Below are 13,470 nucleotides of genomic sequence, written 5' to 3'. Positions count from 1 at the left end.
TTAGACTGACTGCTCTTCAGCATTTTTCTTCATAAATATAAGAATCCCTCCAAATGAAAGGGCAATATGACAGACAAGAAGGTTCTAGTCTAAACTTCTCGATCATATGCTAATTTCCAAAATGACCAGAATTATTGTGTGTGAAGAAGACCTTCATGGAAGTCTCACTTACAGGCAGTCATATGGCTCCAGGTTTATCATCTTGGTGAGAACTAGGCCTTGGTATCTTCTTGTTGATGCAATTCTAATTATTTTTGTTTGTTCTTGTATCCCAGTCAGTTTTTATTTCTCCGTGCACTGCAAAAATATTCTGATGACTACTTGTCTTCTGGAGCTAGAGCCAAAATTGATCCTTCTTCAGGGCCTAGGCTTGTTACATGCAGAAAAAATTATTATTTTAGGCCTGATCAAAGGAACAATGACAATGGAGACTTTTATCCAGATTTGGAGAACGATGATTTGTTTGTTCGCAAGACTGGTGCTTCCCATATGAATCTAGTCATGGTTCAGGATTTTGAGTATTTTAAAAAATTATATAACCAAGGCCCTCACTTGGAAGGGGAAATAGTTCTCCAACCCAGAGATGGTGAATCTGTGATTCCAGATTTAGAAAAAGATGATCTTACAGTCCGCAAAGCTCAACTACAGAAGAAAGAAGTGTCCTTATCGGGTGCCCCGGATAGATACCAACCTGCCCTTTTCCCAGATCCATGGAGTCTTCCACCAGAAATCCAGGCCAAATTTCTTTGTTTGCTTGAAAAGAATTCTATGACAGATGAGAAAGAAAGTGGAGGGAAGATCTTATCACCCTCCTCACGACAAAAGAGAGATGATATGCTGACCCGCAAAATTGAGATGTTAAATGTTGGAATTACCATGCAACCAACTAGTTTTGCTCCAGAAGCATGCAGCAAAGAAGATATGGAAAAATGGGAAGCAATAAGAGAGGCCAGCAAAGTCAGGCACAAGAAACGTCAAATGGTTGAAAGGTCAGCTCATGGCTGTGCATGGACTGTGCTTGTGTCTGGATGTTCTGAAATAAATTTTGTAAGAAAAAGAGTTGGCATCTTGTTTTCAACCATGCATGTCTTTGTGTGTAACTTCAGCCTACTTATGTTTTGTGTATACTGCCATAAGTTCTTGTGTTGCTTCTCAGTCCCATCAACAGTACAAGTGTTTTACACCAGAAGTTATAGAACAATATGAACACTGGAGTAATGCAACCACCAAGATTATACAATTTGCCCCTCAGCAAAAGAACAAGGAATAAAAATTTCTTCTCATAATAGAGATGCGATAGCTAGCATTTCTCCCCATCTGTGTGAATATTCTTGAAGACATACCAATTTCGGCAGGACATGAAACTAAATATAAGTAAAATATCTATTCTCACTTTTCAACTTAAAACCCTTTTCTGGACCATTCAGAAAAGAATATAGAAGAATTCTATGAAGCATTAAGAGTAATGCCTATGGATGGGGGAGGGGTGGAACATGTATAAATTACTTCCCCCAATTCATATATTTTTCTCTACCACAGATAGTGGGTTAGAGCTGTTGGGCTGTTCAAGTAGGCCTGTCTACTCCTTGTTTCTCCCCACAGCAGCTTCTCCAATCCCCACGTAATGCTGTACAATGTAGTGTGGGTCCTTGAAAATCATGGCAGAAGCAATTCCAATAAGCAAATCGTATTCGTAAGGAATATCCTAGATCTAGCTCAGGCATGTAGCTTCAGCCCCCCCCCCCCCCGAAATTCTCATGGTGGTTCGCGAAAAGGCCTTACTGGTGTATTATTTAAACTGTTATGTTTATTCATATCATGATCTGATAACCACACTCAATATATCCCATATGCATGAGGGTATTGAACTCAGCCCCCCCCCAAAACTCAGCCCCCCTGAGCCCCCCCCCGAAAAAAATCAGCCCCCCCCCCGAAACGAAATCCTGGCTACGGGCCTGATCTAGCTCAAGCGTATTTGTCATCCAAAACATTCTTATTTCAGTATTCTATGCTGTGGGTTTTTTTTTCTTCTATTCCGCTTTTCTGGAAGCTTGTTTAACATGGGGGCTGCTGGAGGAACCCCAGGGTATAGCTCTTAGGACTCGTCCCTCTAATCTTTTTCCAGTAACTATGTATGTTGTCCCTCTTTAATCCTTGTACAATCAAATTAATGATCATATCCCTTAGCTTCTTTTTAGGATTTGTGTTCTTGAACACCATGGCAGCTTAATACTTTATTTGTCCCCTCCATTGTGCAGCATTATGTGGGAACTGTGGAGGCTGCTGTAGGGAGAGACAGGGAGTAAACAGGTCTACTTGAACACCTACTCTTTTTAATAGATTATTTTCTCTTCAATTGGGTTGGGATAACATTGTTGGATGGAAATAAGTGAAAACATTTCTATTGATGCTTATTTTTTAGTCCCATCTGTCTAGGGTATTGTGTACACTGATATATTTATATTAACCATTCCATTAAAACATTAATGAGTAACTCTGTCCCAATTCAGCCACTGAAATCTAGCCCTAATGTGGGAAGAAATTACTACCCTTTCAGAAGATGTTTGGACTCTAGTGAGTGTTAAGGTGCCGATGGTTGACTACAGCTGTCTTCATGAAGAAACAATCCTTGGTCAATCTTAGTGAGATTTCTTATGTTCACATGGTAAAGTGTTTCTCATCTTGAAATACACACATCCATTTCATTCAGTTTGTATCACTCATTAGTCCTTAAGTAAACATTACACGTTTGCTAGCTCACTGGTTCTAATGTGCTGGTTATGCATGTTTCATTGGGGAACAAGTAACTGCAAGCTGATCATGTACTTAAGCTTACCACAGTCAATAAATTTAAGGAATAATTCAAATTAAACTCTTGAGGCATCAAATGCATCAATTTTTTCCTCTCTCATGTGGGGAATCTTTTTCTGCCAACTAACCACCTCTTATTTGACTACCTAGCTGTGTTGTGCTATTGAAAAGCATTCATAGGTGTGGACTCAATCATTACTCCAATGTTTTGTCCTATGTCAGTTTTAAAATAGTTTTGTAATGATGTTTACAGAAGTAACTTATAATATAGAGTTAATGATTGAATGTGTTAAGCTTCTGATATGTTTTCTGTGTATTTTCTAATGGATCAAAATGGGGAAAATAATCATTATACATATGCCCTTTGTATTTGCATTTTCAGATTTCATTTAAAGGAAGTTCATTACTGTGCATGTATTGTGACTCCATACTAAAACATGACGAAGCAAGTAGGAGTAACCTGTTAGATATTCTGAGCTTTCCATTTCAGAATCAGTATGATTCTCCAAGAGTCATATATGAATTTTGAGGTGGTCATCTTCCATTCCTTCTGAATTCATAGTCTTGGTCATTGTGTTTTACTTAATGTTGTGGTCGTCTGTTGTTATGATGAAACTAGAATGGGAAATATGAACTTGTTTTGGTTTTCTGATTTTTCTCAGGCTGTTACAAAAGATTTCTGATGAGCATGGGTAAGTTTATGATAAAAGCATGGCAGAATGTAAATGCACTAAAATACATAGTTTTATTAACCATCTGGCCATATGCATTCATAGCTGGCTGAAGACATGTGCTTGAGGTGACGTGTGCATGCCGCTTTTCGCCTCAGTGCTTGACGGGTTTGCATAGCAGTTCGTTTAACAGAACCCCCAAATAGCAAAATGGTTGTACATTTGTTGAAAGAAATAAAATGAGCAGCTGTTGTCCAGATTTAGCATGGAAAGTGCAGTGGAAAGTGTATAGCGCATTTCACATAGATGTAGTATTAAAGAGTATGGTCTCTTTCATACTAAACAATGGTAGCACCTTGTGCATCTCAGAACTACAGATCTCAGAATTCTATTAGATGTAATCATGGGAACTAAAGCCATATCAAATGTCGTGTGAAAGAGACCTACATTTGAATGTTGCTTGAGAAGTCAGGCTTCTCATTAATAGTTCCAGACATAAGTTGGCAACTACCATATTTCCTTGAGTTACCTTTTTTTGCTAAATTACATAGCCAAAATTGAGGTGTTCGTTAGATTTAGTGGTGCATTAGAATTGCACACATAAATCTACCTGTGAGAAAAAGCACAGAGGAATTTGGAAGCCAGATAGAGAGGTGCGGGGCAAAGAGGCTGCTCTTGGTGGTGACTTTAGGGCTCTTTGGTTCCCAGAGAAATAGGAGTGCCGGGCTGTTGACCCAGTCATTCCTGTAGCTTAGCCATGGATCTTTCCCACTGCCCCCTCCCCCAGAAACTAAGTCCTGTGCTGTTCCCAATTGGCTTCATCCATAAGGCTTCAAACCCATGGGCGAGTTTTCCAGCCTCGACCTGACAGATGGGTGTGGCTTTCCAAATGGCCTCATTCATGCTGTCTGCTTCTCTGGTGTCTTCTGCTTGCACCATTGGGCGCATTACATTTAATAGCAAATCCATTATTTTGTAATGTGCATCTTCAAAATTGAGGTGCACATTTCATTCGATGGTGCATTATACTTGAGTAAATATGGGGTTCTGCCAATCATAGAGTTGGAAGAGATCACAAGGGCCATGCAGTCCAGCCCCTGCCACACAGGAAAATACAATCAAAGCACAACCAAAGATGCCGATGACCAATGGCTGTCTTAAATTAATAGTACATACTTGGATATAGGGTAGATCTGCTTTTGTACAGTGTCACTAGACCTTCAGCTTGATGTGTTGTGGGTTTTCAACTGTGTAAGATCCTGTGGAAATTTTAAAGGGTTTGTTTCCTTGACCTATAGTTAAGACCAAAAATACTTAGACATCTGAATGTGGAATATAATCATATATATTAGAAAAAGGCCTAAAGGATTTCCCACTTTTTAATGATATACTTATTTGGCATTAATGTATCTTTTAAATACTTTAAATATTTCAGATGTTTCTAGTATTTGTTGGTTTCATACACATTGAGTATAGTTGGCAATAGCAGCAGCTGCACATCTTAATAGTTTCTTTTACCATCTATTATAAGGTGCCCAGTGTGGTGGAATCAAATAACATGGTGAATTTCCATGGTTCTCCATATCATTGCATGATGGCAGGGGGCAATAACATGAAATATTTACTGATATGGGGGGTTCTCTAGGACTTACAGGGAAGAGATTGGAGTTAATATACCTGGCAATAACTTCTTGAAACAGCTACTTATGTCAAAGTTGCACACAATTCACCCAAAGTGCTACTGAAATATTGGTGAATAGAGAACTTTGACATTTACTTTAAGTAAAGCTATCTTATTGTATGCATGAATTGTTGGTGGGGAGTGGAACGCTATATTGTAGCCTAAAATATGCATGGACAATTTCATAACTTTCCTTCTCAATTTTGTCTAATGTGTCTTGTGGCATTGGTTTTTTTTTTTTGGGGGGGGGGGGGGTTTGCAACTACATTTTGGAAATGGACCAGATTTGTGATAAGTATTTGGATAGCTCCACAATAACTGGTTATATGCTATCCAAATCAACAAAATATAGAAATCCTACTGTAAATTAATGTTAAATTCTTATTACTTAAAGGTGGCTAAAGATAATTGATTTATTTTTCTCTTAATATAATAATAATAATAATAATAATTATTATTATTATTTATTTGTATCCCGCTTTTCTCCTTAAATGGGACCCAAAGTAGCTCACATTTTAAAAAGTAATACAAATCAAGCATACATGTAGCAACAATCTATAAAACCAACTTTGCAATAAAACATAAACATTGTATTTAGCAGATACAATTATTGCAGGGACTCATCCAAGTTATATCCAAGTTAGAAACTGATTTTTCAAAGAAGGCTTCTTTGTTTATGTAGTACTTTCCCCAGTTGGTTTCTTTAATTGTAGATATCAAATACAAAGAAAATAAATGCAGTAAACTCCAATATATTATCCTGTTTTTCGAGTTTTAAACAAAATAGCCATAACATCTGAATGAAAATAACCAGGGAATGGTCAGAGCTTCTGTTCCTTCATATACAGTATGTTATTGAGTACATTTACAAAGCAGTAGGTCCCACTTGCTTTAATGAGACTTTAATATGAATATGATCAACACCTTAAAATTGTATTCTCATTCATTGTTAGGCTTTAACGTCCAACCTCATATGCCACATATTCTGTAGAAATCAATAAAGGATGGATATGAGAAATCTTATAAGAAAGTTGTTTTGAAATAACAAGAAGTGACAAATAATTCACTTTAGAAATTTACAGATCAAATATGAAAGTCTCAACTGTTTTGTATAATTACTTTCACAATGTGATTATACATGTTTCTTTAGTCTGAAAACGTTCAAAATCAAAATCTTGTATAGGCAGCAAAAATATTCTTGGGTTAGTGACATCACTATTTGCAGAGATCACTCTTCAAGTTTTAAGAAAGTGGTGTTAGAGAAAACAGATCTTAACTTTCTCATTGGTCCCAATTCTCGTTGGTCACAATACATGGCCACAATTCCTTGCCTTCAAGTTTCAGGCTGAAGCTTTCCAAGTAATGTCACAAACACATGAAAAGATTACTTGTGCAAATTAATATATTCTGCATACACTCTTTTGGGATTATAGATGGTATTTGAATGTGCAAACCAGAGCACATATGACATCTCTTCCACCCCAGCTGTATTTAATGTAGCTCTGTTATTTATTGCTAGATGATTCAGTTCCATCTCCAAAGAGTTGTTACTCCCCTTCAAGGAAATTTGCATCTTTAATATGACTGTATGTCTGCCTTTAGGAGTAAATCCTTGAATGATGTCAGCGCAGATGAACTGAAGACTATCCGCCAACTACGTTATGAGGAGCTGCAAAAAATAAAGACTCAGCTACAAGAACAAGATGAACAATGGCAAGATGTAAGTACAGTTGTCTCTTCTGCAGCACTTCTGAACAAGCCCCAGGTGTTGTGTGGGCACATGTGTTCAAACCACTTGTTTACTAATGGTAATCTCATGAATTCCATACACATAGGTAGTTTGTTATTGTCTTCCTCTGAAATAAACCCTACAGCAACTGGTATTGAGATCCAGTGTGGTTTGTGTATTAGATTAACTCATTGGGTTTTGAATCCTTGCTTGGCCATGTAAACTCACTGGGTGGCAGGTAACTCTTTCAGCCTCAGAGGAAGGCAAGGACAACCCACTCCGAATAAATTATGCCAAAAAACGCCCTGTAATCGTATTGGGACCAACAGAAGTCAGAAATGATTTGAAGGCACACAGCAAAAATAAACCAGGTTTTCCTTGGCAATATTCCCATCCAAATAATAATAAGGGATGTTTCTCCTTAGCTTCAAATATCAGAAAAGATCTATTGCCTTCAGGGTATTTATGTAACAGATATCACAGTCAATTAAGAGATTGAAACATGTTCACCATTATGAAATTCCCTCCATCTTTCCAAGACCTTTTTATTCAGGCAGGTATTTGGCTGTTAAATTGTTGCAACAAATAGAGATTACTAAAAGTAACTTTTTCAGGATTTCTACCAGATGCTGTCATTTTAGGACTCTATCTTTGCTCAGCTCGGTCCAGGCTACTTGACAGGTCACTTCTCCTCTTACAAACCAGCTTGAGTACCGCGTTCAGCAGAGGAGGCCCTGTTCTCGGACCCACGCCCATCTCAAGTACGGCTGGTGGAAATGAGAGAGAGGGAGCCTTCTCCGTGGTCGCCCCCTCCCTAAAGAAATAAAGCTGGCCCCCTCCCTCCTCTACTTCAAAAAACAATTGAAGACTCATCTTTGCTCATAAGCGTACAAAGAGGAGGAGGATTAGACGTTGAGAGATTACTACCGGACCTGTAGTTTCATACTCGGGCTTCTCTAGTTTACATTAGCCCAGTGGCCATACAACCACTCTGGCCACAAAACCAACCTACACAATTTTGTGAATGATAGTAGGATTTTGTAAATTAATGTGACTGTTTATGCTCAAATTTTACATCATTCTATAATTCTTGTTTGATTATGATTGGTTTAATTTATTGATGTTAGGTTCTAATGCTGTTTTAATATGTGGGGCTTTTCTGGGGTTATAATGTTGGTACTTGTTTACTTTATAGAGACTGAATGTTTGTCGTTGTATGTTGGAATCCGCCCTGAGTCCCCCTGGGGAGATAGGGCAGAATATAAATAAAGATTTATTTATTTATTATTTGGTCTAGGGAACTAGACATTTTAGTTCAACATTTTATCTTTAAATATATGAAGAGGTGGCATGTAGCTTGTTTCCTTCTGCTTCAGACATTAGCACATGGGACACATTATAAGAAAAGTGATTCCATCTAAGCATCAGAAAGAACTTGCTTCTTGTATGACAATGATAGTAGAATTCTCCTTCCCTGGAGTTCTCTAAGAATTAGATTACAGATTAGATTTTTATATTTATTTATTCCATGCTTTTCCCTTAGTCAAGATCCAGAGTTATGTATTTTTGCATGGAAGGAGGTTGAATCGGATAGTCCTTATGTCCCTTTCAATGCTAAGATTGCATGATTCTATGGTCCCTACAGGTCCGAATAAAGTATCCAAGAATCATGGTTCTCTAGTCCCCACTTTTGTCATTGGCTATGCTGCCTGAAGGAGTTATAATCTAAAAAAGTAACTTTTCAAAGGTGAATGAAATTGTGTGCCAAGATTGTATTACTCATCCTGATTTTAAGGAGAGGGGATTAATATTCATTCCTTTGGGGATTTTCCAAAAAACCTGATGCTTTTTAAATTTGGATATTATAGCAAGCTCCCTCAATTCTATATTGGCTGGAGGCAGTATTGACACCTTGCTTTATTGCATATCATCATATTGAACAGAACACTTTATAAAAATACCTGGCGTTCTGTCAAATTTAATATAAAATATTTATTTTTGTTGCGTGGCTGGTTTACTTTTAATATTATCATACTGCTTTCGCTTTGCAAAATCTTTTCACTTTAGTATTAGTACTGGTCTCTTCAACTAATAGCAGCCACTGAAGTCAATTACAGTCTAGATCTTTTAGCCGCAGCTCTGTAGAAAGATACTTGAGAACAAAAGAAAACCAGCCATGCAAAGTGAAATTAGGGCACCTGAGCATCCAGTTAGAATGAGCAAACCTGAGTGGGTAATGAGATACTTGAACGTTCAGTCAGAGCTACTTACCAGACTCTGTAGATGTAACATTCATTCCTGCAACTTATATCTTTAGGATTTGGCAAAATGGAAAAGCAGGCGGAAAAGCCATACCTCTGATCTACAGAAGAAAAAGGAGGAGAGAGAAGAAATTGAGCGACGAAGTTCAGAGAGTTCTGAAAGACGCAGCAAATCATTGAGAGAGATGCAGAAAGAAAGGTAACATTGATTTTAAAAAAACCTAATGTTTAGTATTGGTAGGGCCTCGTTCCTAACCATGTTTACTTTGAAGTGAGCTAAGTCACACTGAATTGATTCCTTCTGTAGCCACTTTAATACTCAAAGATAATTACTTCATTTCAGTCTTCTCTCCTCCCCACATATTTTTGATTCTGCTTATGAGCACAGAATTCTCAAGTAATTATGTTATTTTCTTCTAGTGCAGTGTTTTTGTTTTTGCATGTTAATTAAGTTCATTAACTTAAAAAAATTAAAACATGTGCATAAGGGAGTGTTTTATTTTACTAACAATATTGATTTTAAACTCAGTTGTCAATCAAGACTCAAATGATTTAATTTATGCTGAGATCCTAACTTTGTTTACCTCAAAGTAGGACCTACTGCTTGCGGGCATTATGACTTCCTCGTAGACTTCTTTTAAGTTAAGATTATTGCTGACTTTAGAGTCTGAAGGTTGAGCTGAAAACAATTAGGTCTTTCTGCCTAGCTGTCTTGGGTAAAACAACAACAAAAGCTCTTGGTTTGTCTTGTAAGAGGCCATTATGAAGATTCAACAATGGCAATATAATATCCTGAACCCAGTGCATTCCCAATAGAAACAGGAGCAAATGTAGACCTTTCTTAAGAATAAATAGATAAGATTGCTATGTATGATATGTACCTTCATGGGCTTGTAAACTAGATATCTGTATTTTGCTATGTATTTTTTCTGCATTTAAGTTCAAGCTCTCTTTCCTTCACTTCTCCTTTTAAAATCCGCATTTAATGGTAATGGAAACACACTTTGAAGAAATGTTATTAAATTATGGAATTTTAAGCAAAAGAGGTTATTCACAGCAATATTTAGCATCCTGAGAATGAATGAACATACATACATACATGTGTGTGTATGTATGTATGTATGTATATAGACTCATAGAGTTGGAAGTCATCCAGACCAACCCCCTGTCAAGAAGCAGGAAAATCACATTCAAAGCACCCCCAACAGATGACCAACCAGCCTCTGTTTAAAAGCCTTCAAAGAAGGAGTCTCCACAACACTCCAAAGCAGAGAGTTCCACTGCTGAACAGCGAGGACTCCAAGAGCTTTTTCACACATATTGCAGTCGAGCCAGGCGTCCACCATTCTGTACCTTTGCATTTCATATTTTCTGCCTAAGTGGAGTATTTTGCATTTGTCCCTGCTTAACTTCATATACACATGTCATATGTATACAGACCCACATACACATACACTGTACATAGTGTTATTTGAGGGAAAGGGAGAAATGCAATCTCTGTTATAGTGCCTGGATTAAGCCTGTATAATAGCCACAGGTCTTTCAGTTGTTCTGTCTTCACTTTGAAATGCATCTAATAGCGAAATGATGACTGAAGGCCCACCTGTTCTTTAGGTTGCTCATGTCATTGTGCTTTTTTGCTTTGGTCTCTAGGGAAAGTAGAGATGACGGGCTCTATGGCAGCAGTCAGAGGAGAGCAGAACACTGGCGAACGTATGAATCAACTGATGATGTATTTAGCGAAGAGGAAATTGCTTCAAGGCCACCGAAAGATCAAATGGTTGAAAATGATTCTCCACACAGCATAAGCAAGAGTGTAGAAAATAGTAAGGAGGCTGAGAAAAAACCAGAGAGCCATGTAAGGGCTGAGGTACAAATTCCACCAAAGAATATGACAGAAGAAAAGAGCCAGCCTCCTTTGTCAACCTACTATTCAGGAAGTGCACAAACTGGGTCAGCTCGGGTTTCAGCTACTCTCCCAAGAAGTTACCAGAAAACTGATACTGCCAGGCTGACGTCTGTGGTTACACCGAGGCCTTTCGGTGTCCATTCGAGAGGAATCTCATCACTTCCAAGATCGTTTACGGTAAAAAATCATCTGTTTCTTAAATGTTTCTGTCAGTAACACTTCCCAGTTAAGTCAAAAGGGGTTTTAACGTTCCCAGCAGGAATTTTTAAAGCAGTATATGTATAATAAGCAGACAGGATTAAGTTGTTCTATTATTGAAAGTATGTTTTATGCGAATATATATATATATATATATATATATATATATACATACATACATACATACACACACCTTTTCCAAAAGTATCGCTCACAGCAAAATGCAACAGATATGATACGATAACATATTGCTTAAGGTGACTACAATATTGGCTATCATGAGGAAAAGTATGCAGTGTTTGGTAGGGTAATGATGATTTCATTTATTCTTTCAATCAAGCAAAAGTTTTAGTGGTAGCACATGATAGCACTTCTTTACTTTGTACAATTTTGTGTAGAGGGGACTTAAAAGCATTTTTTTCTTTTTTAAAAAAGCTGAATTTTGCCAATCAGTCCTGAACTTGTACACTAATATCCAGGTTCCTGAGTCTAAATATCAAGTTTCACAAACATGCAACAAAACGACAAACAAATATGGAAAACCAAAGTGTGTGTATGTCAGCTGGCCAATGTGATTCAGCTCCAAAACCTTGTTACATGTGATCTGTGTTGAAGCCAGTTTTGAAAATCTGCCTTTCAAACATATATTTTCTCTAGATGGATGATGCTCAAAAATATAATGGAGATATAGAATTGTCCAAGAAGGCTCAGCCTACATTCACCAGCCACTCATTCACGAAGCCAGAATTTGGGCAAAGCCAGTCTGCAAGTGATCTAAGAAGTACAGAGGACAACAAGATTACGACAATTTATTCAGATAATACTTTTGCTACAAGTCAAGTTGTAGATGCCGATCATCCTGGTTCTAAATCAGAACATCAGACTACCCTTGACTCAGTTATAACTGCATCTTCAGCAACAGAAGAGAGAAGCCTTCCAGGGACTGAAGTTTCAAGATATCATGTGAGTATGAAGAGACACCAGCATTTCTATTATTCAGTGCCAATAATTTTTACTAGAAGCTGTACAGATGATGTTTATGGATCCAATCCAGAATTAACTACTGAATTTGACAGATAAGAGTTAGATGGAAGGATGTTCCAGTGAAGAGCAAAGGACTAGCATGGGGGTGATTAGGTTAGGACTGCTCAAGACTGATGTTGTTAGAAAATGTGCCTCTTGAGGAGGGGAATAGATTCAGCCCAACTAAGAGAAATAATACAACATCAAATAAATGATAATGTCCAATTATTTTTACTAGAATTGGGAGCTTTGGAATGCTTTTCCTAGTTGTTTCTTCTTTGATCATGTTAGAGATAGATAGGTAGATAGATAGAACATGTAAGGGGTTTAATTTCAGTTTTTAGTAGTGAGTTAGCATTTTAGGTTGTGCAAGATAGCTGGAGATGGAGGTTGTACAGGTGTTTTCAATAAATAGATGAATTTGCACAAAACAGCCCTAGAAGAGTGTTGTTTCGCACCAGCAAGGCAGTGTTAGTGGAAGTTGGATGTTGAAATGCTAGGGGGAGTTTGGGTAACCAATATGGTTGAAGTCGGGATATGCAAAGCAAGACTTGTAAACAAGAAAGATTGTGTAACTTGAATGCCATTATGCCATTCTGACAGCTGATGATTATATTCCAGTGCAGCTACTTGTCATGAATGATGAGTTGTAACCCATCCGGAGAGCTGCGTTTCCCCTATCCCTCCTATATTTGAAGTGAACACATTCCTTACTGGCCACAGTGCTGACTATTGGGCTCATTGAAGAATACCTTCTTTTGTTGCATAGTGTCCATGATTAAGGCAGCAAAGTTGAGAGATTCATACCATTTGTTTTTCTCCAACCTTCACAGAAAAATAACAAGGTTGAATGGGAGGGGAGTGGTATTTGGTAATGAATCAAATCCAGATTTTGTTAGTTAGAAATAACAAGCTAGTAGCAAATGACCAGCTAGTTGCATTTATTGCAACACGGGGCTACATTGCAGTTGTAAAATTGTAAAAAAGCAAGGAGTATGTTCACTCCTTTTGAGAAACACCTGTATACTTTATATATTGTAATTATTGACTCAGTATACCCTCACTTCCTATAACAATAACAATATAATATTTCATTTATAATTGTCCTCTTCTTATGGCTCGAGACAGGGCCCAATATAGTGACAATACAGCATTACTAAAACCGATTCCATAAAAGCACATATTAA

At 37.5% G+C, this 13,470-nt stretch overlaps 1 protein-coding gene across 10 annotated transcripts in view; it reads left to right on the top strand.

Moving 5' to 3' along the window:
* Positions 1 to 13,470, top strand: part of LMO7 (LIM domain 7) — a 191,759-nt gene that overhangs the window by 140,310 nt on the left and 37,979 nt on the right. For 7 of the 10 annotated variants that reach the window (XM_067466894.1, XM_067466893.1, XM_067466892.1 and 4 more), the window contains 6 exons: positions 276 to 989; positions 3,474 to 3,503; positions 6,766 to 6,883; positions 9,210 to 9,352; positions 10,807 to 11,239; positions 11,918 to 12,223. In XM_067466894.1, the coding sequence (XP_067322995.1) occupies positions 276 to 989; positions 3,474 to 3,503; positions 6,766 to 6,883; positions 9,210 to 9,352; positions 10,807 to 11,239; positions 11,918 to 12,223 (1,744 nt within the window). The remainder of the gene's footprint in view (positions 1 to 275; positions 990 to 3,473; positions 3,504 to 6,765; positions 6,884 to 9,209; positions 9,353 to 10,806; positions 11,240 to 11,917; positions 12,224 to 13,470) is intronic. The other 3 variants (XM_067466896.1, XM_067466895.1, XM_067466897.1) reach the window with 2 other exon arrangements.

Source organism: Anolis sagrei, chromosome 3 (assembly GCF_037176765.1).
Source record: "Anolis sagrei isolate rAnoSag1 chromosome 3, rAnoSag1.mat, whole genome shotgun sequence".
NCBI lineage: Eukaryota > Metazoa > Chordata > Lepidosauria > Squamata > Dactyloidae > Anolis > Anolis sagrei.
Note: the sequence above shows the minus strand (reverse complement) of the source record. Positions and strands in the feature narration are given on the sequence as shown.